General features: G+C 41.0%; 1 protein-coding gene and 1 pseudogene across 2 annotated transcripts in view; one reads left to right on the forward strand and one right to left on the reverse strand.

Moving 5' to 3' along the window:
- USP46 (ubiquitin specific peptidase 46) overlaps nucleotides 1-26,524 on the forward strand; it is a 100,279-nt gene that overhangs the window by 48,982 nt on the left and 24,773 nt on the right. Inside the window, exons 2-4 of one of the 2 annotated variants that reach the window (XM_006868067.1) lie at nucleotides 932-1,012; nucleotides 3,600-3,813; nucleotides 6,178-6,407. In XM_006868067.1, the coding sequence (XP_006868129.1) occupies nucleotides 932-1,012; nucleotides 3,600-3,813; nucleotides 6,178-6,407 (525 nt within the window). The remainder of the gene's footprint in view (nucleotides 1-931; nucleotides 1,013-3,599; nucleotides 3,814-6,177; nucleotides 6,408-26,524) is intronic. The other variant, XM_006868068.1, reaches the window with a different exon arrangement.
- Nucleotides 18,157-18,887, reverse strand: LOC102815476 (annotated as a pseudogene).

A 26,524-nucleotide genomic window follows, 5' to 3' on the forward strand; every position in this document is an offset into this window, starting at 1 on the left:
TAGTGAAAGTATCCCATAACTGTTATTATGTTCATGTTGATGTATAAAACTTCAACTCATGTGACTTAACAGTTTGATGCATTTGGAAATTACTAAGTAGTAAATTGTATATTGCCATTATTTGTAATATTCCTTGGACATTTATCACCTTCTCAGTAAGGCCTTCCCTAGCTACTCGCACCCGGCTATGCCTTTCTTCCACCCCATTCCCTGTGATACCCATTTCTGACTTCATTTTTCTCCCCTGTGCTTACCACAGTGAGAAGGGAGTCCTCATAGTGTGGTGGGTTAGGTGTTAGGCTACTAACCAAAAAAAGTTCAGCGGTTCGAACCCACCAGCCATTCTGAGGGAGAAGGACAAGGCTGTCTGCCCCCTGTAAAGATTTACAATCTCGGAAACTCTATATAATGAGTCAGAATTGATTTGATGACTTTGGATTAAAAAAAAATGTAATTTTGGTACTTATGTTATAATAGAATACAGACTCTATGTCTCGGTATTGCTCCCTCTTGTATTGTCAGTCCCAGGTACAGTGGCTGCACCATAGCTCTTGATTAGAATGAAGATGTCGACTTTGCAGTATGATTCGATACACCATCAAATGAAATAAAAGCCGTGGCGACCATTGGAGCTTTAATAGTTTTATTTGGGAGTTCTCAGTAATAGTTTGCTAGTTTGCTTAATGTAACACCTCCTCTCCTAATAGGAGATAATGGAGGTGTTAAATAAACTAGCTTTGAAGGGGTGAATAAGTTGGATGCAAAGAGAAACAGGAGTAACTAGATTAACTAATTTACCTGTTTACTTCTGAAGCCTTGTCTCCAAGCATGGTTACCAGGGGACATGCTTGTCTTCTTAGTTGACTAAGTATAATTTAACCTTCTCGTCTGTTTTCCATGGATCCAAACCTTTGTTACTTTTCTTTCCTAGGGCACCAATGCCTCTGCTCTGGAAAAAGACATTGGTCCAGAGCAGTTTCCAATCAATGAACACTACTTCGGATTGGTCAATGTAAGTATGTAAAAATGCATTATTTTTATCAAATGGCTTGAAGTGCTTTAAGCAACTCTCCTGGCATTTTCATCATCACCACTTTACAAAGAATTGTTTGTGGTTTTATAGCAGCCAGTAGTGCAAGTGATGTGGAAGGGGAAAGTTTTAATTCATTTTTGAAAGTCTGAGCTGCCCTGGAAAAAATGGGGTTAATTAGTACATCAGAGTCTCATTTTCCACTCTCAGAGCCTCTTATTAGAGCTGCTTTCATATATTTTCTCTTTGTTATCTGGGCGAATTCTTCAGATGACCTTTGTTTCAATATGTATCTGTGCAACCAGGGTCTTAAAAATGTTACCCGCTCCTCACCAGTAACTGGTTAACAGTATGATTTGGTGGTGCTACCTGAAGCAGTAACGCCATGTTCCGGCAAAATCGGGGGTAAATTTATCGCAAAATTCCATGTTACTTGTGCTCAGTCATAAAAGCATTTGCCACCAAGTTGATTTTGTAATTCCTAGTGACCCCCCGAGTGTTAGAGTAATACTGCTCCATAGGGTTTCTGGATGGCTGGGTTTTTGGAAGTAGATTATCAGTCCTTCTGAAGGTATTGCTGGGTAAATTTAAACTACCAAGCTTTCCATTTGGAGCTGAGTTCCCTAGCAGTTTGTACCACCCAGAGGCAGTGCTCAGCAGTGCGCTCTTCCTCCTTTGGTGTGCTGAGTAGAACCATGTAGTAAGACAGAAGGACCACCCTTTTGAGTTTCCAGCCTCATTGGTTCTCTTCTCTCTGTGTGGAAGTTTTAAGTGACAATCAAGTGTTCTCTCACAAACTCCTGGTTTTCTGGGATAAACAACTTTGAGCACATTTCATCCAGGTGATTAGGCAGAAGATTCTACTGGGGAAGCTGGACATACTCTTTAAGTGAATGCCATCCTGTGGTATAATGGAATGACCTGCCTTAAGTAGTGTGAACTCTGCTCATGCTACTCACTAGCAGTGTGATCTTGGGCAGGTTACCGGAACTCTCGAAGCCTGTTTCCTCATCTGTAAAATGGGGATGAAAATGTCTCCTATCTTTTGGGGCTCTGGTAAAGAATAAATGAGAGTTCCTGGCATGAGGTTGAGAGATGTATTATGGATGCTCAGTAAATGTTTGTCCCTTTTCTTCCCCAGGAATTGTCACTGGATCAGGCCAAACATTGTTGAAGGGGTGTGGGTAAAAGAGAGAGACCCTGAATAGGAGGACAAAGAATGGCAGGAGGAAGGCCAAAATACTGGGATGTGGGGCATTTTGTTGGTGAAGCACTGCCTTCAGTCTTAACACAAAGTCATTTAGCCATTGTGCACAGGCCTTGGCCATTTATTAGTATCTGGTCATATATTAATATCTGGAGGAATCATGAGATCTAGATTTACTAACTGCTCTCTTCCAATGGTAATTTTAAGAAGGTTCCAGCTTCTCTGTAAGAAGAAGTTTATCTATTACATAATTGTGTCAAAGTAGATAAAAAATATATAAAAATAGAAAAGTTTCTATTTTGGCATATGTAGAAATGTCATGTTAAGTATGGCAGAGCATCTGTCTCACTCTCGGGTAAATGACACAGAAGCCAACATCCGGTTTTCCTTATTTTTGAGAAGGGGTTCACGTTCCAGTTTCATCTAGTTTTGTAATCTGTGTTATTTATCTTGTTCCTTGTTTAGATTTTTCCTCTTACTGGGCATGGACAATTCTAAAGTGATAGTCTCAGCCTTACCCCTGCCCCCACCCCCCCCCACCCCCGAGAGTTAGTTTTCTGGTCAGTTGAAAACCAATAAGATGATGATGTTTTCCTCCCCGTCTGCATCCATAGTTTTGCAATGGTGTAAAATGTGTGAGGCCTCATCTGACGGTTAAGAGACCAGGAACTTGGATTAAGTGGCCACCGTGGCATCAACAACAAGTGGCAGTGTTGGCTTAAGGAGGTGCCTTTCTGCCTCCACTGCTCTGGGATAAGTGAGGAATACAGTTCAGCCAGTGGGCAAGGGCCCTGGAATTTTGAGAGACAGAAAAATGCTAAAACAAGTTCCCATTCAATCAAGGCTGTTTCAGCTGAGCCTGGGATTCCTACTTCCTGGATTTCTTTTTAATTTGGGTTTTTATTTTCACTGTCAAGAGCATTTTGATGTGTTGCAATGTGGCATATTTTATTTGGCCAGCTGCCTCTCAGGGCCTCCATATTATGCAGATATCTTTCCTTCTTTTTCTTTGCTAAGCACCAGAAGGTCTCATTAGATGCTTTATCAAGGCAGAGTGCTTGTTATCACGTTAGACGCTCTTATGCACTGGAGAGGTTGTAGCAAGATTGCTTTCTCTCAAAGAGACAGACTCTTTAGGCTCTCATAAACTTTTATTCTTTTCCCTGTTGATCTAGATCAGATAGCCAACAGTGTTGTCTAGAGTGGCAGTTACAATTCGTTTGCTGACACGGGGAACGGGACACAGATATAGGGAGGTCTGGAATGGTTTGTAGAGGGTGGTTTTCTCCCTCTTCTCGTCGATTCCAGAGAGGGGCACGTCTCGGGACCATGCTTTGAGCCATCCCTGTTGTCCTTTGGCAGTTCGGAAACACATGCTACTGTAACTCCGTGCTTCAGGCATTGTACTTTTGCCGGCCATTCCGTGAGAATGTGCTGGCATACAAGGCCCAGCAAAAAAAGAAGGAAAACTTGCTGACGTGCCTGGCAGACCTTTTCCACAGCATCGCCACGCAGAAGAAGAAGGTTGGTGTGATCCCACCAAAGAAGTTCATCTCCAGGCTGAGAAAGGAGAATGGTGAGTAGTATGGTGCATGATGCATTGGAAGTTCCAAGGCAAGGAGAATTGACAAGTCTGGGGAGCCACTAAGTCAGAAGATGTTTGATTTTATTTTTTATTGTTTGCTTTTTTCATTATTATTATTATTATTTATTTGAATACCTAGTGCTGTTGGTCATTTCTGACTCACAGTGACCCTTTAGGACAGAGCAGGACTGTTTCATAGGGTTTCTGAGACTGTGAATCTTTACTGAATCACACTGCCTCAGTTTTCTCCTGTGGGGAGACTGGCGGGCTCAAACCACTAACTACCTGCTTAACAGTGGAGTGCTGTAACCACGGTGCCACCAGGGTTTTGCTCTGTTTTTCAGAACAGTTAATAGAAAACTTAAGCAGAAAGTACAGTTCCCTTGTACCTCCCTCTCTTCCCCCTGTACACAGTTTCTCCTATTATTAAGCTTGCATTCCTGTGGTATATTTGTTACAATGGATGATCCAAAGTTGATACATTGTCATCCATGAAAGTCCACTGTTTCCATTAGGAGGCACTCTTTGTCACGTGTCCTCATTGTGGTATCTTACAGATTAGCTCCCACTGCCCTAAAAATGCGCCTTGCTCTTCACCTAACTTTATAAAGGAAAAGCAAACACAGACACCAACTCAAATAGCATTGAAAACCAAAACAAAACAGATTTCTCCTTTCTCACCTAGTATACATAAGATGAAAATAGATTAGGACTGTGCTTAAAAATTCTGTTTTAGCAGCCTGTCTTGAAGGGCTCTTCCTTATGCTTCATGCTGGGAGGAGGCCTTTCCAGGATAGCATAATTGTAAAGGGGAAAATTATGCAAGGTGGAACACTCACTGATTGGAATAAATAGGTGGATCCAATCATTGAATGAAAGAGTGTACCATCTTATAAACTTGTCGTAAGTGATGAAAACAAATGGGTATTATCTAATCAGAGCCTCGGCTGGTTAAAAATAATACCCTTGATTTTAATTTGCCTAAGACAACTGAAAAACAATCAAAATGATATACTTTTATATGATAAAAAATACCCTACTATAATCTGAAGTTTCCCCCTTTTTTGAGGGTGAGTGGGAATAATGGCAGTGGCATTATGGTAGGAATCAGATGTAGCTCCCAGAAATTTTACCTCAGTGATTTTTGCTACTATAGAAGTAATATTTGATCTGACAACTCGTGTTTATGCTAGATGCATTGCTCCACCAGACTCGCACAGTTAATCAGATGTTTGTTTTGTAAAATCCTGTTTAATTTGATTGCTGTCTTTTGAAGTTGTAGTTTATACACGCCAGAATAGAAATAATTGGAGTAGAGAAGGAGGCAGAACACTCCCAATCTAGTTGTGAACGTGATTAATAATGAAGTTTCACAGCTGCATTCAACTCTTGACTGCTTGCTCTTGTGGCAGGGAACAGCCATCGGCTTCTGGGATCATTTGTATTTCCTTTCAGAGCGCAATCAGATAGACCCATCTTCATGCATGCCCCTTGTCTCCCTTATGGGTTTCATTCAAGCTGCTTCCAGGCTGGCCTAGGGTTTAATATGATCTTTGAGAAGAGACCCCATTTGTTCTGTATAAATCACAAGATGAATAATTGAACACTGGTTGTTTGACATCATATTAAAAATTGATACATTATCAGGGAACAGACCAAGTAGTTTTTACTCTTTTTTTAGTAGACCAAATAAAAACGTTGGAAGTTTTATATGTATGTATGTATGTGTGTATGTATGTATGTGTGTATGTATGTATGTATATGTATTGTTGTTGTTGTTACGTGCCGTCGAGTCGGTTCCGACCCATAGCGACCCTGTACAGGGTTTCCGAGGGTGTAAATCCTTACGGGAGTAGAAAGCCTCATCTTTCTCCCGCGGAGCAGCTGGTAGTTTCGAACCGCTGACCTTTAGGTTCGCAGCCCGATTCGTAACCACTACGCTACGTATGTATGTATATGTATATATATGTATATATATATATAGTCCTGGTGTGGTGCTGTGGGTTAATGCTCTGGGCTACAAAGTTGGTTTGAACTGCAAGGTTGGCAGTTTAAGCTCACTAGCTGCTCTTCAGAAAGCCTATACAGGGTCTCTGGGTCGGAACTGACTCAGCAGTACTTGTATATATGATGATTTATGGAGAGATGGGAATTTTACTTCTTAGCAGGTGGCAGAAAATGGAAACAAAAATTCTTTGAAAGCTTTCCCATTGAAACTGCATACTCACTCATAGAGGGGGAGACATCTATACGCCACACCCCTGCTATTTCTATGTAAAAGACTTGCACGTGAAAATGCGCTGGTCTTTTTGCTTTTCGAGAAACAGATTGAACTAATGGCCTTCTCCTTTCCAGATCTCTTTGACAACTACATGCAGCAGGATGCTCACGAGTTTTTAAATTATTTGCTAAACACTATTGCGGACATCCTGCAGGAAGAGAAGAAGCAGGAAAAGCAAAATGGGAAGTTAAAAAATGGCAACATGAACGAACCTGCGGAGAACAATAAACCGGAACTCACCTGGGTCCATGAGATTTTTCAGGGAACGCTCACCAATGAAACTCGATGCTTGAACTGTGAAACTGTAAGCATGAGGCGGCCTTTCATTTAACTTGCTTGTCTGTATTTATGCAGGCTGTTTTGTGTGTGAGTGCAACGTGGCATCATGGCACTTAGCTGTTGTTAGTTCACTTCTATTGTATGAGACGCAGATGCAAACTTCTGAAAGCATGTGCCTATCTGAGATGTTTCAGCTAGCTCCAACAGAGTGCTGGAGAAGAGACTTGTCCTCCCAGGCTCCTCTGCTTTGAACCAAGGCCACTTTTTACCCACTACCCTGTTACCTTTGAGTGAATTTTGAGCCCTGGTAACCCAGTGAATGTCTTACAGAGTTGGACTCCTCCACAGGGGTCTTCTTGGCTGTGATGTTTACAGAACCTGATCTCCAGGCATTTCTTTGTGGAGCCACTGGGTGGGTTTGAAGTGCCTATGTTTGAGTTAAAAGTGCATAGGTGTGTTTTGGCCAAACCCACTGCCTTTGAGCTGATTCTGACTCATAGTGACTTTATAGAAGCAGATAGCCTCAGCCTTGTGGTTAGTAGTCTGGTGCTTAACCTATAGTACCACAAGGGCTTCTAGACTCTAGCCAGCTATGTTGAAAAGGTTTTGGTTACCAGCAGGCCATGTGAGACTCTGGAGTCCTGATGTGGCTCTGTAATAAAGCACTGGACTGCAAGGTTGGTTTGAACCGCAAAATCAGTGGTTCAGACTCACCAGCCACAACGTGAAACCAAATACAGGGTTACTATGGTTTGGAACCAACTCTACGGCCAAGGCCTTGTGACCCAGAAATGGGTAAGAAATACGAATCTACACATTTACACCATCTATGTATTGCGGGGGACAGGGTGGGAGGCTTTTGTTTTGGACAGTCCTTTTGTCTTTTTAAACAATTTTCAAATCAATAATTCTGTGTGTTTTTTTGTTTGGTAGAAAAAATTAGAAAAAATAGCTAAGCAAAAAAGAAATGAAAAAATTTGCAACCCAGAGTGTTCCATTTTTTTTACATTACAAAGACAATTGTGACTCCATTAGCACAGAGATGAGCCACGTGAACATTTGGAACTGTATCCTACCCAACATTTTCTATATGTACTTACCTCTGTAGTGGTCCTCTCCCCTTCTCCTCTTCTCTCTTCCCTCCTCCCCTTCTTCACTTGATACTATGTATTCCAGTAAAATCCAAACAAAAACAAAAGTAGGGAGAGTAGTGTTATAAATCTCATGTCTGTTTCTCATGTGTGGACCATTGTTGCTAACACATTGGCCCATCTTGACTATCACACCTTCCCTCCTCCTCACCAAGCTGGCTTATTTTTATTTATTTGTTTGTTACAGTTTTTATTATAAATTGAATGAGTGAAGGTTAACCCGGCAGATCTATCAGTTTAACATTTAAAAAAAAAATCGTTGCAATGATAACGATCCCCTCCACGCACCATCAGCTAACAGTATTTACCTCTATTACTTTTTTTTGATGTACACATACCACATTGAAGATATATATTCATTTAAATATCCAAAAGGCACATTTTGCAAGCCAGCCTCCAGCCTGCAGGCACACTGTCTATAGTCCTCTGCTGCTCTGTCGCTCTATGCCATCACCTCTGCCACCAACTCTGTTGCTCTTGTCACTTCTTTTCTGTGTTGAATCTCTCGTTCCTCTCATGCTCTACCTTGTTCAAGGTCCCTAGGGTCCTCAGTTCCTGAAATGACAGATTCTTTGCTCTCCACTTTTAGTTATACCTCTTCTACATTTACAGTTGTGAAAATCGCCATCAGTCCTGATAGTAATTACTCACAACAGAATCATAAAGTCCTATCTCCATCTTCACCTGACCGATCTGAACAAGAGGGAAACTATCAGTGGGGATTGTAGCTACCTTTCTCATTGCGGCACTAAGGACGCTCCTGAAAGCTTTTAAGCCAGTCACTTTGTGCCTTTATAGCCCCCCAATTTTGATAGCCAATGTCTGATTTGCCTGTTCCTGTCAACCAAACTGGCTTATTGTTAAGTAGATCTCAGGTAACTTATCATTTCATTGATAGTTTCATTACTTTGTTATATGTCTGTAAAATATCAAAAGTCTTTTAAAAAACATAACTCCAGTGCCATTTTTACACCTGTGTATAATTCCTTTTAACTATACCTAATTCAATGTTCAAATTTCTTTATCATGTCACACACACGCATACACATTTAAAAAAAAACAGTTGGTTAATATCAGGATCCAGCACATTGCATTTGGTCGGTGTGTGTGTGTCTTAATCTATAGGCATTCATCCCTCTCTCTCTCCCTCTCTCCCTCCCTCCCTCTCTTAATCTTTTCTTTTCCTTGCAATTTACTGTAGAAGAAATGAGTTGTCTGCTCTGTGGAATTTCCCACATTTTGAAAACATCCTTGTAGTGTTACCAAGGCCAGTAAAATGATAGTGTGTTTCTACCTTTGTACTCTTTGTTTTTCTTTTGTTGTTGTTAGGGTGCTGTGTATTGGTTCTATCTAACCCACAGTGGCCCTTTGTACAACAGAATGAAACACTGCACCACCCCCATGATCGTTGCTACAGTTCAGCCCATTGCTATAGCCACAGTGTCAGCCTATCTTGTTGAGGGTCTTTCTGTTGTTTCACTGATCCTCTGCTTTACCAAGCATGATGTTCTTCTCCTCCTGATTGTTGTTGTTAAGTGCTGTCCAGTCAGTTCCAACTCACGGAGAACCCTGTATGGTGTTTATGACGAGTGGCTGGTGTGTTTGAACCACCAACCTGATGGTTAGCGGCCAGTGCTTATCCTCCAGTGCCATAACCAGAAGGCCTGATTGTTGTTGTTGTTGTTATGTGCTGTGGAGTTGGTTCCAACTCATAGCGACCCTGTACAGGGTTTCTGAGGCTGTAAAGGCCTGATAGTATGTCTAAAATATGAGACAAAAACTCATTCTCGCTTCCAAGGGCTGTTTGGTGGTGTTGTTGTTAAGTGCCGTTGAGTTGGTTCTGACTCATAGTGGCCTGTATAAGGCTTTCCGCGGAGTGGTTGGTGGGTTTAAATTGCCGACCTTGCAGCTCAAACTGACCAAGGGCTGTTGTTGTTGTAAAGTGCCGTCGAGTCAGATCCGACCCATAGTGACCCTGTCTAGGGTTTCCGAGGAGCAGCTGATGAGCTTCAACTGCTGTACTTCCTCCAAAATAGATGCGTTTGTTCTCTTGGCTGTCCATGGCTTATTGAATATGTTTCACCAACACCATAATTAAAATGCATCAATTCTTCTTTAGTGTTCCATATTCATTATCCAACTTAATCTTTTCCTGCCTTTTTTGTTGTTATTGTTACATTGTTACTGTTTGTAATGAGCTCATGAATTTTGTCATTTCATGTGTTGTAATTCATTATGGATTTTAAATTATTTTTGATATGGACTTTATTTTCAGAGTAGCCCCATGTACTTTAAAAATAAAAATGAGGCCTATACTAGTAAATATTACAGTTGACAAAGATTTGCAGTCTTCTTATCCTCCTTTGATAAGGAAGTTGCTCCTTGGTACCATTCTCACCTTACTTGTCTCATATCTCCCGTCACCAAGTCCTGTTTGTTGTGTCCCTCTGTAATCCAGCTACTACTCTTGGCTCTCACTGTTCCAACCCTAGTTCCAGCCGCCTGACAGCTCTTGACTGACAGCCTCAATGAAACTGTGGTAAATCATACTGGATTCTCTGCTTGTTATCCTGTGTGGTGCTCCCCTGCTTAAGTATATATTCATTCACATTTCATTTAGAATATCATGGCCTACCATGTTGTTTTCAATTTTGAGCTATTATGAATAATGTTGCTATGAATGAACATTTTAGTAATATAGTCTGGTGCATACAAACCAAGAGATGGACCTATATGAAGGTGCTTCAAAAAGTTCATGGGAAAATGGAATTTAAAGACAAATAGCGTTTTCCATAAACTTTGTGAAGCCTCTTTGTATGTGTGTGTGTATAGGTGTGTGTGTATGGGGAGACAAAGAAATTCGTTAGTTGATATGATTCATGTCATTAAATTTATTAGATTATGTTAGAGTTCCAAAGTCATTTACACACCTGGCCTGTGTATGAGTGTCCTTGCTAATCTGCTTTCTTGTCTGTGACTACACTTTTCTCAGATGCCTTCACTTTTGGTAATCTAATGAATGTATGGTCAATGGACAAATATTCTGTAGTTTGACACATAAGCTTTTTTTTTTTTTTTTTTTCATTTGCAGTATTTGCTGTGTAGAGGTCTGAGATACTAAAGATACAGGGAGGGCCTTGCCTTTCTGGAATTTTTAGCATAGAAGACAGCCATTCAAATAGCAAAATAGATAGTGGTGGTGGTGATGTGCCGTGGAGTCAATTCTGAATCATAGCCACCCTGTATAAGGTTTCCAAGGCTGTAGATCTTTATGGGAGCAGAAAGCCTCATCTTTCTCCCATGAAACGGCTGGTAGTTTCGAAATTCTGACCTTGAGTTTAGCAGCCTGACTCGTAACCACTATGCTACAAGTGCTCCTTTAGCTATGTACAATTAAAATGGCAGTGAATGTTATGAAGAAGTTTAGAGTACTCTGTGAGCTTGTGATCCAGGAACTAGAACAATGGGGCACCACATTTCTATAATTGTTGCCAGGAAACTTGCACCAGATTGCGCAGCTGGTCTGCTCCTTTTGCTTATCTCTGAAATTATTACTGTTGTTTAGTCCATTTTGTGGTATTCGGTGTGGATTTTCAAGAAGGCTCACAGGGTAGGTTCAGTTACATTGTTGTTATGTGCCATGGAGTCGATTCCAACTCATAGCGACACCCTGTACAGGGTTTCCGAGTCTGTAAATCTTTACGGGAGCAGAAAGCCTCATCTTTCTCCTGCGGAACAGCTGGTAGTTTAGAACTGCTGACTTTGAGATTAACAGCCCAATTTGTAACCACTACGCTACCAGAGCTCCTTTCAGTTACATTAGCAGGTTCATGATTTTCTCTGAATAGGTCAACTGGTCCAAACCTGATATTCAAGTATTGCGTCCTCAAACATTTATATTGCAAAACCAAAGTCTGTTTTCCTGGAGCATTATCTTGGATAGGAAGACTGTACCCAAAGATTCCTCCAAAAAATTCTGGGTGCTCCTGTGAAGGTTGTTAAAATGGGATTCCAATGATTTACACATTGTGTGTGAAATTGAATGAGGATGGTGTAAGCTGAAAGGCCATGTTTTTCCTCCACTGAAATGAATAGTTAATTTGAGTCGAGGATATGTTTTTTTCTGGAATTATTTGGGTATTCATCTCCATTTTCTTAGATCCTTAGACTACATGGCATCCTCTTCTAGTCCTTTCTCCACCAGTGCCCTAGTCCCTCTGATGACACCTTGGCCAGCTGATCCCCAGTGTCTGCTGAAACCTCTCCAGAGACAGGGAATTCAATCTCCCAATGCTATGTATTCCATTTTTAGAAAACTCTGGTTGTTAGAAAGCCCTCTACTTTCTAAGAAAATAATATAGCCGCTACACTTTTGTTATTGTTGTTGTTATTTTAAATGGATCAGTGTTTAGTGGGAAAGAAACTCAAGTGGTACAGAGTTCTCAGTCCCTGGATGAGATGCAAGGGACCCCTCAGGCAGTGCTTCAGTAAGCATTGCCAAGACCCACTCTGAGTAATCTTACAGTACTGGATTCTGAGCAGCAAATTAGCCCCTGGAGGAGGTCTTGCCCTGGTGGCTACCCCTTAGCCAGAAAGAAGTGCCTGCAATTGTGGGAAACCTTTTATGCCAGCCTCATGCTTTTAGAAAACAATGATTTTTTTTTTTTTTTTTTTAAATTCCCTGGGTCTCAACCTTTGCAAATGTTGCTTGTGATTGCCTTGTGAATGCCAGCTAGGGGATTTTGGGAGACAAACTGCTTCATTCTGCACTAGGCTTGCAAAGTTATTTTAAGGGGATAATTCAGTGCTGACTTTCCCAGATAACCTTGACAAAGGCACTTCAGAATTGGAGCTTGCAGTTTTCCGTCTATGCTTTGCTCTCCCTTGGTGGTTGTGAAAATGGCATGGTGGGGATGTCCGACCCACTCTAGCTTCATAACAGCGAAGGGAAATCAAGTTCAACAGTCTAAAGCTGATTTCTATGAAGCAGAGGTCAGACATAACTCCTCTGTTCACCAACCCATCCCCAGCATTCTCTACAACTTGGATGGGTTTAAGAATTTGTTGCAGTGGCCACACAGAACTCAGATAATACTAATGTTTATGGGGCTTATTAGGGAAGCAACAGGTTAGGATTGAGGATTTATAAGAATCAGGATACAATTCTTTGGCCAGAAACAGCCCCTTGTCATCCTTGCTCACAGGCAGGCCGCTCTCTGACTCCTCAACCCATCGGCTTCACTTCTGTGCTCCTTGGGAAGTGTTACAAAGCTTTTTTAGTAGCTCTGCCAATAAGAGGTAGACCACTCTGCCTTAAGTAAACCTCAGCCGGAAGGTGCTCAGCTTTCGTTAGCTCCAGGGTTCTGCTGGTCTCGCTCCATCTACAAGTACCCAGACACTCCCTGCCCTCTGCTCAGCTTTCATACTTCATGGGCTGGGAAGTTCACTGCACTGTCTTTTGCCTCACTATCTCTGTCTCTCAGGTCTAGGAAGTTCCCAATGCAGGGTTCCAAAGACACACTTTTCTCTTAGCTCTTCTTTCTTGGGGTAGTTAGATATCCCCTCTTCCCTGCCTCTGCTCACTTCTCACTCGGATTATCTCTTGTAAGGTAAAAGGTGTGACCCAAGCAAGGGCATGATTTCAGTAAGGCTTGAAGGGTGGTGGCTTGAATAAAGGTAGTAAGAGTGGTGACAGGCTGGGGCAAGGTTGGTGAGTGACTCAAGGTACAGCCTACCCTAATCCTGCCTCATTGACATTAAGGACGATTCATTTCCAAATGGTACCAAGTATAACCCCAGGCCAAGTGGCTGGGATTCACAGCACGTCACTGAATGGAGGACAGTTGCTTCAGACCACAAACTGGAAAGTGACTGCGTCATTACATAATTGCTAGACCACTGAACATCATAGCCCAGTCAAGTTGACACATAGCCTTAACCCGCACATGCTCTGTATATCGCAAACTGTCCAATCCCCTTGGTCGACTACATGTCAGTCACATTGTGTGGGCGTTACAAAGACTATAAGTCTTACTTACTTAAGGCCATCTTAAGTAATTCACTGCATTACAGTTGTTCCCTTGCTTGGCCCATAAGGTTTGACAGAACCAGCTAAAGAATTCCTTTATTAAATACTGCCAAAGAGAAACACTTAACAGCAGACATCTTATTTTGATTTTTCAGGTTTCTCTTATTCAGGAAACCAAATATTAACTCTTATAAACCTTCCTGACTCACAAGTAAAAGTAGGCCAGATGGCCCTTAACTTTGTTGTTGCTTCAATTCCCTGCCACCCGCTCTCTCCCCCCTTAGTAATTTAGTTGCACTTGAAGTCTCACCATCTTTGTTTTTAAGGTACATTCTGGCTACACTTCCTCTAAGATAGATGTTTGTTTGCCTGGCAGTCCATGGTTTGTTTAGTATTCTGTGCCAACACTGTAATTCAGATGCATCATTTCTTCGATCTTTCTTATCCATTGTCCAACTTTCACATGCATATGAGGTGATTGAAAATACCATGGATTGGATCCGACATACTTTAGTCCTCAAAGTGACATATTTGCTCTGTAACACTTTAAAAGAGGTCTTGTGCAGCAGATTTGCCGAATGCAATACATCATTTGATTTCTTGACTGCTGCTTCCAAGACCATTAACAGTGGATCCAAGTAAAATGAAGTGATTGACAGCTTCATTCTTGTCTCTGTTTATCATGTTTTTTTGTTCCAGTTTTGAGGATTTTTATTTTCTTTGCATTGAGTTGTTGTTGTTGTTAGGTGCTATTGAGTCTGTACTGACCCATAGCGACCGTATGCACAGCAGAATGAAGCACTGCCCAATCCTAGGCCAACCTCACTATTGTTGCCATGCTTGAGTCCATCAATGCTGCCACTTGGCCAACCCATCTCTTTGGGGGTCTTCCTCTTTTTCTCTGACCCTCCACCTTACCAAACATGATATCCTTCTCCAGCGATTGGTACCACCCGACAGTATGTCCGAAGTATGAGAAACGAAGTTTGGCCATCTTGGTCTTTAAGGAGCACTCTGGCTGTACTTCTTCCAAAAACGGATCTATTGGTTCTTTTGGCAGCCCATGGCACTTTCAATATTCTCCTCCAACACCATAACTCAAAAGCATCAATTCTTCTATGGTCTTCTTATTCACTGTCCAGCTTTCACATGCATATGAGGTTATTGAAAACACCATGGTTTGGGTCAGGCTCACCTTAGTCCTCAAGCTGACATCTTTGCTCTTCAACAGCAGATTTGCTTAATGCAATACATTGTTTGATTTCTTGACTGCTGCTTCCGTGAGTGTTGATAGTTGATCCAAGAGTTGTAATCCATACTAAAGGCTGTTTATCAGATTGTGTGATCAGCATTCACATTGAATAAGCATAGTGAAAGTTACAACCCAGGTGCACATCTTTCCGGTTTTTAAAACTACACAGTTAACAGTGTCCCCTTGTTCTGTTCCAGGAACTGCCTTTTGATCTGTGCATGTATGCTGTTGCTACTGGTAAGTGCTGTTGAGTCAGTTCTGACTTACAGCAACCCTACTATAGGGTTTCCGAGGAGCAGCTGGTGAATTTGAACCACGATCCTTGAGGCTAGCAGTTGAGTGCTTTTCCTACAGCATAACACTGCTGTTGTTAAATGCTGTTGAGTCACTTCTGATTCATAGCGACCCTGTACACAATTTCCAGGGTGCTGGTGTTGAGTTGCAGTCTATTGCTTATACAGTGCCACAGTAGGACTCCTGTATGTATGCTAGACTTAAGTTAAATTTCAAAAGGTGTCCTGACTCCAGATGAGTAGAGGCTCAGAGACTACCTGATATCAGTTGATCTCAGTAAAAGGAGGCTGTCAAAGTTCAGTCCCTCATGTTAAGATTGCCTGTTGGTTGATTCTTCTCCCGCTTTTCTTTCCAAGTCTCATTGTTTGTAACTAGCCATTTGCTACTTTTTTGGGGATATAGAATGGTTTCCTGTATGCATTCAGAGTAACTGCTGAGGGTAAACCTTAAACATTTCAATTCTTAGAGTACTGATTATTTTTAACAATAACAGTTTTGTAACTCTTTTTTTTTTTTGCAGACAGTAAAATTGATCCAGTAGAGCATTAGAGTCCTTCACAGAAAGAGGGGTGGTGATGGGTTGGTAAATTCCTTCCTTAATCATTGTGGGGATTGTGAGTCCCAGGGATTCAGATTGACTAATGCTGCCCTTTTTCCAAACCCACCGACTCATCACTACCATATGCATGATAGAACAAAACACTGCCCAGTTCTGCTCCATCTCACAATTGTTGTTATGCTTTAGCCCATTGTTGCTGCCATGGTGCCAAACCACCTCGCTGGGGTCTTCTCTTTTTTTGTTGACCCTCCGCTTTACCATGCATGATATCCTTTTCCAGGGACTAGTCCCTCCTGATAACATGTCCAAAATAATGAGAGACGAAGTCTGGCTATCCTGGCTTCTATGGAGCATTCTGGTTGTACTTCTTCCAACACAGACTTTGTTTTTCACTTCTGGCAGTCCGTGGTACTTTTGGTACTTCAATTATTATTCTCCAACATCATGATTCAAATGCACCGTGTTAAGCCTTGTTGGCTCATGAGAAATGTGTAGCTGCTACCTCACCACGTTTTCTACTGAGCCTAGGAAAGGAATCTGGGATTTAGAAACACATTTGAATATGACTCTAAATAATTAAGAGCTTAGCAATGCTCATGATTTATATGCATGCCCTACTATTAATTTGTTCTATTAATTGATTTATAAGTCCTTAAAAAGAAGGACAAGTATGGTCTCTTCTACCAGTTTTAAGCTAGAGTTTTTAGGGGGAATTCCATGCCCAGAATGGGTAGAAGGACAGGTGAGTATGATGTCGCCTTTACTTGCTGAGTGTATTGGAGCCACTCAGTGATATATGTTTCCTTGGAGACAAGCTGTGCTTTCAGTTACACCAGAATGAGAACCTTGTGTGTGGGAAGAAAATGGTTCTATTTTCTGGCAGCTTTCTTAGAATCTTAGAAGAGGTGTAGAGGGTGAGAAAAAAAACCCAACAAAACCCAAGAAGCATTGCTTGATCACCCATTGCTTTTGACTGTGTCAGTCTGGAGCCAGGGGGAGGGAGAAATCCAAATGGAAAGACTCAGTGCATGCTTGGATATGCCCCGCAGGGTTGGTTTACCTGAACAGTACTTTCTCACATTTCTGGAGGCAGTTTGCATATGGAATTCAGAGTTACAGAAACTTTGTTCATTTAGTAAATTAGATTTGTACCTCTCCACCCTCCGCCCTCCTTCCCTGAAACCTTTAAGCAGAGATTTGCATCCAACTGGAGAAAATGTCCCCTATATACTTACCAAATAGAAGTGCTTAAGAAGAACTATGGAGCCCTGGTGTGTGGTGCTGTGCGTCAATGCACTAGACTGCAAAGCTGTTTGAACTGCAAGGTCGATGGTTCAAGCTCACCAGCTGCTCCTCAAAAACCCTGTACAGGGTCGCTCGACAGCACTTCACAACAACAACAAGAAGAACTATGAATTATGTATGATTTCAGTTGGCTTTAATTCTTTTATTGTCTCCAAGATAAGGACCATTTATGTTTAAAAAAAAAAAAAGCAAAACAAAACAGTTCATCTAATTAGAAAATGGAATACCTGTTGTTGTTAGGAATACCTGTGGATTATTTAAAAAAAAAAAAAAAATTCAGGAATATATAAAAAAGAAATATTTCATGCTGCTCTGGGATACAGCAGTGGACCACAAGGTTTGTTTGAGCCACAAGGTCAACCAGCTGCTTCTTGAGAATTCTATATGGGGTCACTATGAGATGGGACCGACTTGATGATGGCACTTAATAACAACAACAACTACTCCGATACCACTGCTGACATTTAGGTATCTTTCTGTTTGTTCAGTGTTTATTCATTTAATAAATACTTCTTTGATACCTGGGCAGTGTTGGGAATTATTATTATTTTTTTCATTTAAATCATCTTTATTGCTAAAGTTAATTGACAGTGTTAGGGAGAAGGAAAAAAAAAATCACTGTTAAAGTACCAAAGAATTGTTAGATTGATACATACAGCTTTAGAATTGCTGCTACTCACAAAACCCTAGGAGTCCTGGTGTGGCACCGTGGGCTAATGTGTCAGACTGCAAAGTCGTTTGAACTGCAATGTCAGTGGTTCAAGCTCATCAGCTGCTCCTTGGAAACCATATACAGGGTTGCTATGGGTCGGAATCGATTTGATGGCACTTAACAACAACAAAACGCTTTAGATTTTATTCAGGGTTTACAGAAAGGGGGTCTTGCACATAACAAACAAGCTAATAATAACAGGACCTAACAATCTAAACTAGAATTTTGAAACCACTGTAGAGCCTTACATACCCTTGTTGTTGTTGTTGTTAAGTGCCGTCAAGTCCGACCCTGAACAGGGTTTCCGAGGCTGTAAATCTTTATGGGAGCAGAACGCCTCATCTTTCTCCTGCGGAACAGCTGGTAGTTTCGAACTGCTGACCTTGCGGTTCGCAGCCCGATTCGTAACCACTACGCTATCAGAGCTCCTGTACATACCCTTAGCTAATGTTATATTTGTGCATTACTTAGGTTCAAGTTCTTTCTTCAAAGAGTATCATGGATTGCAGTGACATTCGAACACTTGCCATTTCTTGCTGCTGAGTATCCATCCTAATTTTTTTTTTTCTTCTGCAGCACAGTCATTTCTTTGCTAAGTTTATTGTGCATGCCGTTCAGAAGCGTTTCATGATCCTTCTCCATTTCCTTCATAGTCTTTACAAACTGCTCATGTAACTGTTTAACTGCTTTTAGTCTCTGGCTCTGAACATTTCTACATTGTTGAAAAATCTTTTGTTGCTGTCGAAACATATTAGTCACTTTTTCTCCTTGTACCTCAGTTTTTGCACATCCATCTCCCACTGCTGAAACGAAGTGAGAAACTGCTGAGAATGTTCCTGGCTAAGTTTCTGTCTTTGTTCTTGTTGTGTTTTCCAAACATTTTCAATTTTCTGGTTGCTGCTTTTGAGAGAAGCCTTGATACGCCGTTCTAATCTTTTTTTCTTTGCAAGAACAGCCTTGCTAATGTCAGCTCCAGATTTTTCCAGCATGTTCTATACTTCACCCCCAAGATCTTCCTTGACTGTTCCTGTGGAAGACCTTTTCTTCCCGTGATTATCAGTTGCTGGGGTCTTTCCTTCAAAAAATCCTCCTTGGAACCAGTAAGATTCTTCTCGTCATTCTCAAACTCATAGACATGGATGATCTGCTCCTCCATGGTTTGCTTCACAGATTTCCCTGTGTGCTTTCTTCCAGAAGGTGCCATCATGGATGTTGTCAGGGGTGTCTGGGAATTATTTTTGATATTGGGGTTATAGCAGTTAAACACAAAAGATCACTCCTGTTCTTTTATTTATTAATATGCACATTTAAAACTATACATTTCCCTCTAAGCAGCATTTTCATTGCATCCCACATATTTTGATGTTTTCTTTATCATTAGTTCAATATAACTCCTAATTTTGGTTTTTAATTTTTATACATTATTTTCTACTACTTGGCAGCTCGGTTTTTTCTAAAGTTTCAAATTTGTTTTTACTCTTTTTGAAAAAGACAGCATACATGAAGCATGTTTTATTTTTCTCAACTTATGTGAAATAAAATATTGTCTAGTATATATGCTGCTTTATTTTTTAAAATGATGCTTTGTTGTGTCTTTAGTAAAAATTTACATAGCAGATTAGGTTCCTGTCAAATAATTTCTACACAGATTTGTTCGGTGGCATTGGTTGCATTCTTAATTATTTTCTAATTTCTTTTGTGACTTCTTTTTTGACCCATGCATTACTTAGAAATATGTTACTTAATTTCCAAAGCCAGGTATGTGTCACTTAATGTCCATGAGATGTTCTGTGAAGTCAGACGTTCTATAATTTGGACGTTGTGTGAGTCCCATATTAAGACCTCATGGGAACCTGCTTAGGTTGTTCTTCTTGCTGCTGGAGGAGCTGCCGTTGGAGGCCAGAGGAATGGGTGGGGTTGATGGTGCTGGTGGAGAAGGTAGCTGTGGAAGGGGAGTGAGAGAACCCGAGTGGGTAGGAAGCGGAGTATGCCCAGCCCTGCCTGTTGTTCTGGTGTACCTGCCTGTTGGACGGAGTCTGAGAGCCTGCACCCGGAACCACGTTCTCTGCCTCCCTTCCTTGTATCCCACCGAAGGATCTGGGTTTGAGTTCTTTCAAAACACTAGGGAGAAATAATAACAAAAGGAGAATGTCAGAACGTATTTCCCTTAAAAGTTAAAATAACTATGAATTCACAAACATATATGTGCTCCAATAGTGCCCTAGTGGATGTTAAGTGACACATACCTGTATTTGGTTACAGTTACCTTAAAGGTAATTGCTTTTAAAATGTATTCCTTTGTACTTAGGAAATATACTCTGTATGATTTTAGTCTTTTAAAATTGAACCATAGGTCATGATTTATCCTTGTAAATGTACCATGTGTACACGAAAACAGGATCCCTTCACCCTGGAGTTACTGCCATTTGGATCAGAGAATTCTTTGTTGTGGGCTGCTGCCCTCCATGCCTTGCAGAATCTTTAATAGCATCCATGGCTCTGACCCACCAGATGCTTGCAGCATTTCCCCAGTTGTGACAATGAAAATTGTCTCCAGATGTTGCCAAATGTCCTTTGGAAGGCAAAATTTTCCCTTACTGAAAACCTCTGGCTTGAAAAAAACGTGTTTTGCAGTTGACAGGCATAGTATTCTCTAATTATTAGTGAAGTCAAGGTAGTTGATAATGTTATTTAGATCTTCTATGGTTGCTTACTTGTTTGTTGGTTCCTAGGTTTTCTAGAGAGGGGTGTTAGTGATTTGTGTAAGTATCACCATAATCCAGCTTTAGAACGTTTCCATCATACCAGTAAGATCCTTGGTATCTACCACTTACTCCTTGTTTCCAGCTTCAGACAACCACTACTCTACTTTCTGTCTTTATAGATTTGCGTTTTTTGGACATTTAGGTAAATGGAATCAATCATATGCTTTGCCTGTCGTCTTTTGTGTTTGATTTCTATGTTTTTAAGGCCCATTCATTATTGTAGCATGTATCTGCTGCTCCCTCCATTTTGTCAATGGAAAGTGTCATGTAATTTTCATTTTCTGTCATTTGCCCGCATTTCACAATGCTTTAGGGTTTTTTTTGTTGTTGATGCCATCAATGGATACCAGCTCACAGCAACCCTGTATGAGCAGAGTAGAGATGCTCTTCAGGGTTTGCAGGACTGGTAGCCTTTTAGGAGCAGATTTAGGAGCCTTTCTACCAAGGTGTCTCTGAGTGTGTTCGACATGCCACCCTGTCAGCTATAAGTTGAACCACGTGTACATGTATGTTTCTTATTTCAGAGGCTCTGTTTGGCACCGCCATATTTACGGCTGTTACAGTTCTCTGGCAAATTGATCCTCTTATCATAACGAAAGGGCTTCTACTTCTCATGATACTATTTTGTTTAAATACATTCTGTCTATATAGTTATATTAACTCATTTGCTTAGTGTATTTTTTCTTACTGATTTACTTTTTTTTTAATGTTTTATTGTGAATTATGTGATAGTTCACATGGGAGAACATTAGTTTTACATTCATTCTATCGTATATCATTTCAGTGCTATGGTTACAATCCCCTCCATGCATCATCTACCAACCAAAGGGTATACACTACAAGCCTGCCCCCCGGTCGTCAGCACACAGCCCCTCTCCCTCTCTGTGTCTGAAGTCCCCAACTGCTCCCATCTCTCCACGTCATCATCTCTGCCTCCATATCAGGCATCTCTGCTTCTCTGGGTAGGGTCCCACTCTCCGCTCTTTTCCCTTGATGGTCCCAGGGGCCTCCGCTCCTAGGCTGAAAAGTTAATCACTCCCCTCCTTGCTACTAAATGTCTACCTTTACATTTCCAACCTTCACAAGCAGTCCTGATAACAATCATTCACTGTTGTATCACAAGAGACCAATCCATATTTCATTTCATCAGCCCCACCTAGACAGATTGGATACTACTCAGTGGAGATTCTGCCTTCCTTCACACCCTCTGAATCTAGGTTCCCTCTTGAAAGCTTGTAAGCCAGTCATTTCTTGCCTTTGTAGCACCCCCATTTTGGGTAGCCAATGTCCAAGTTGCCCATCCCTGTCTACTCTGTTTATAGAGGGGGTGGGAATGATCCTTGCTGTACGGATTTGTTCCCTCTTTTGAGCTACTGCATCCATAGGTAGGTGTAGGTTAAGTTCATCAAATTGTATCATATGACTCTTTTTTTCCTCTTTTGTCTTCTGGTTGAGCTCTGATCATCCAGTCATTGAAGCCAGGTCAAGTGGGTATTTATCTGCAAGTGTGGGTGTTCTTGTGCATATGCCCTCTCTTCTTATCAGCTGGATGCTTCACTCTCCACTCTAGTCCTCTGTGGCTATGTCACTGACTCTGGGCCCAAGAGTCCCCAGGTCTTGCCACACTTCTGGCCAACCAGGTCTCCACCCGGGTTCACAGAAGCCTATTGAACGTTGTAGAGCTTAGCTTGCAGCCTCATTGCTGTTTTTCCCTCACTTCCCCTTATCGATGATGAGCGTGTTCACCAATCAGTGCGAGTATTCCCATTGAGTCTTAGTCTTGGAAGGGGGTCTGATTTACTTTTAACCTGTCTTTGTATTTAAAGTGCTGCTCTTGGTGGACAGCATATGTTCTTGCCTTTGAAAAACTATTTTTGCTTTGTTGTGTTTTAAAATGGTTTCTGCAATTTCCATCTTCTATTTGCAATGTTTAGTCCATTAGTATTTAATGTATTTATTAAATGGTTGAGTTAGGGGTACCATTTTCTTCTCTTTTTTAAACTTTCAATTGTGAATTGAGTGAAGGTTTACAAACAAGATCCTGAGTTTTACATTCAACAAATCGCATACTTTATTTCTTCTCGATGATTACAATCCCCTCCATGCAACAACAGTTATCCCATTTCCTCCCTGTAGTTCCTGTTACCCACCCTACCATCCTTTCTCAACTTTGTCCTCAGGTAAATGTTGCCCCTTTGATTTTTGAATGATTGAGCATTCCAGGGTAAGCACAACTTCATAGTTTTGTTGTCTCTCTCTCTCTCTCTGTGTATATATATATATATATACACACACACACACACACCCATCTACCGCCTCTCTGAAAATTGGATCATGAACGTGACTTCTTTTGCAGACTGGAAGAGTGGTCATAGTCTAGGATTTTTCCAGTCTCTTTCTAACCAATACGCCCAGTCGTTTTTAAAAAATAATGTTGAGTTTTATTCTACATTTTCTCCCCCTCTGTCCACGACTTCTAATGTGATAGTTTTCAAAAGAGTTGATAGTGGTAGCCGGGCAACATCTTGTTCTTCTGGTCTTAGAATCAGAGACTGATACTCCCGTGTTCCATTAATCTGTTGGACTAATTGATTCCAAGCATCTTTAGTTATCACTCTTCTTTCTTCAGCACATGGAGAGAATAATAGGTGCACCTTAGATGGCTTCTCATGAACTTATAAGATCCCAGATTCTTACTCACCAAAGCAGGATATAGAAGATTATCTTTGTAGACTATGTTACACCAGTTGACCCTGGTGTCCTCTGATACTATGGTCTTGAGCCCCCAGGCCCAGCAACTCATTGCTTTAAGATGTTTGATGTCAAGAAAGTTTTCCCACCACTTATCTTGTCAGTTTGTCACACTGTGGTGGCTGGCATGTTGCTGTGATGCTGAAAGCTATGCCACCAGTATCTTGAATGCTGGCAGGGTTACCCATGGTGGATGGGTTTCAGCTGAGCTTCAAGACTAAGACAAACTCGGAAGAAGGAAAGGCGGACTACTTTGAATTACTAGCCAGTGGAAACCTTATGTATAGCAGTGAAACACTGTCAGATAGCACCAGAATATTGAATGTTGAAACATGATGAATAGCACCAGAGTACTGTCAGATAATAGTGCCAGAAAATGAGCCTTGAGGTTGGAAGGCACTTAAAGTAGGACTGGGGAAGAAGAGCTGCCTTCTGAAGTAGAGTTAACCATGATGCTGCTGTACAAGCCCTCTTTAAAGTATTCAAGAGCAAGGATGCCAGTTTGAGAACTAAAGTGCACCTGACCCAAGCCATAGTCAAAAAACGTACGTGGTCGCTGTGAGGCCGAACCGACTTTGATGGTACATAACAACAAACAACAAGAAGGAAGTTTTCATTCTTTTGCTTGCTGTATGTTCCACCACATTCATAGTTGTGTTTGCATGAAAGGTAAAAACTTATGTACAAATACCCATTTTCAGTAGCCTCTTATGCATATGAAAGTTGGGCAATGAATAAGGGAGACCCTAGAAGAATTGATGCGTTTTAAGTTATGATGAAGACGAATTTTAAAGGTTCTCCATGGACTGCCAGAAGAACAAACAAATCTGTCTTGGAAGAAATACCACCAGAATGCTCCTTGGAAGCCAAGATGACCAGACTCTTATACTTGGAATGTATATCAGGAGGGACCTGTAGCTTGATGAAGTGAAGGGTCAGCAAAAAAGAGAGAGACCCCCAGCAAGATGGATTGGCACAGGATAATGTGGGATGCAAGGGGGAAAAAAAACCTTCATCCTTTTTTTGTCCCCTAATAAGCCATAGGCCTCTGTGCCATGTACTGCCCACTTTCCTTAAGTGTTACTCTTGAAAGTTCAAGATGGCAACACTGGAGCTGGCCAGCCTGCACAAATCTCATAGATCTGTATTCCTTCCCCCCCACCCTCCCCATGTGTCTGTTCAGCTGCTTCTCCTAGTGAGAGCTGGTCCCAGACTGGCCAGGGCCAACTCTGCAGATCTGGAGTAGTGACTGCCCAAATGGGGTCACTGTGGTTATCATCCCCTCTTTTAATGGGGCCCACAACCACAGTGCTTATCTCTGTGTGACTCTGACTGCCAGGATAGTGGGAGCTTCTCTGGGGGTGTCTGGGGGTGGGGGCCAGCCCTGCCTCTGGTCACTAGGGGAGTGTGGGGAACAAGAAAAAAGTTGCACCTCTTTCTCTATGAACCACAGGTATATTTCTGCAATGCCATTAGGCTTTCTTGTCTCTGAAGCTGCTCACAAAACTCAAGATGGCTATATCTGTCTGTTTGCTGGAACGGGTTACCCGTCTCTCCTTTTTTGCCCTGTCTGTTGTCTGTTCATCTCTCTCTCCTAGTAAGCATTCAGTGTACTTCTCTGTCCCTTCATTGGAAGCTCAGAGTTTCAGTACTGTCATTTGCATCTATTTCATTTGGTTTTCCGTATATTTGTTGTAGAGGGTCAGTCTCTGTAGTCTTTCTGCCTAGTCTGCCATCTTGCTCATTTTATTCTTTGTTTACCTTCTTCTTCATTTTTCCCCTTATGTTCTGTTCCACCTTTTCTGCTTTGCTTTTGGATTAATTGGATATATTTAAATTTTTAGAATTCAATTTTAATTTTTATCTTGGCTTTTCTTAATCTGTCTGTTTTTTCTTTTTAAAGTAGTTTAAAATAGCAGTTTTTTCTTTTTACAGTAGAGATTACAGTGTACATTTTGTACTTTTCACTGTCTACTTATAACTAATAATACAGTTTCACATAAAGTTGATCAAGTTTAGCACAGTATATGCACATACTGTCTCTTGCCCCAATCATGTTTTTTTTTAATGCTGTATTTGTTCTGTGTCCTACATCGACATACATCATAAACTCCTCTAGACAATGTCATAATTTTTCCCTTAAATAAGTAACAATAATGAGACCTGATGTGGCATTGTAGGATAAACACTGGACTGGTAACTATGAGGTCATTGGTTCAGATCTACAACCACTCCACAGGCTCTTACAACAACATCTTTATATTATCTTTTTTTCTTGAAGGGTGTTTTGATGGGTTATAAGAACTCTGGGTTGATAGTTTTCTGTCTCTCTCACTCCCAGCTCATAAGACATCTGTCTATGACCTCTATAGTTTCTGATGAGTGAGGGTCAACGCTTGATTGAGTCATTTTTTTGTATATAATGTTATCATTTTTCTCTGGTGTTTTTAAGATTTGCTTTCTATCTTTGCTTTTCAACTGTGTGAATGTGATATACTTGAGTGACCTTCATATTTTACTACTTAGTGCTTGTTTGGTACCTTAAATATATGATATCATGTCTGAACACCAAATTTGAACACTTTTTACCCATTTTTCAAAAATTGCTTTTCTGCGTTCTTGTCTTGCTTCTGCCTTTTGGAGACTCTATTTACATGTACATTATTAGCCAAACAGATTGTTAACTCTCTGTTGATTTTTTTTTTTTTTTTTTAATGTAAGGTTTTTATTGTGGATTAGCACATCATCAGTTTCACATTCAACCATTCATATAACTTGTTTCATTACATTGATTATAATCCCCTCCATATACCATGAGTTTAAAGTATTTCTCTCTATCCGCTTTAGCTTTTTAAAAAACACACAAACAAATAAACCCACTCACGCATATATAATAATTTACATCTCCAAAGGGCACATTCTGCAAGTCTGCTCTTGGCCACCAGTTCTTAGTCCTTCTCTTCTTAGTTGATGAATCTAAAGTCCTCAGCCGCTTCCCCTCTCCATGCCCCCATCTCTGCTTCCATCTCTGGCGCTGCTGCTTCTCTGGATAAAGGCCCTCACTCTGCTTGTGCGCTTCTTTCTTGATGGTCCTAGGGTCCTCTGTTTCTGGACTGTAAGATTAACCACACTCCTTTTCTTGTTACAAAACTTCTACCTTTACAAGTGTAACAGTCACGATTAGTCATGATAACAGTTATTCACTATTGAACCTTACAAATCTTTTCCCCATCTCCTTTCACCAGACCCATCTAGACAGGATGATAGCTATTCAGTGGGGACTCTTTCTTTCCCCCCACCCTCTTAAACTAAGCTTCCTCTTGAA

The sequence above is a fragment of the Chrysochloris asiatica genome, unplaced genomic scaffold (genome assembly GCF_000296735.1).
Source record: "Chrysochloris asiatica unplaced genomic scaffold, ChrAsi1.0 scaffold00115, whole genome shotgun sequence".
Taxonomy (NCBI): domain Eukaryota; kingdom Metazoa; phylum Chordata; class Mammalia; order Afrosoricida; family Chrysochloridae; genus Chrysochloris; species Chrysochloris asiatica.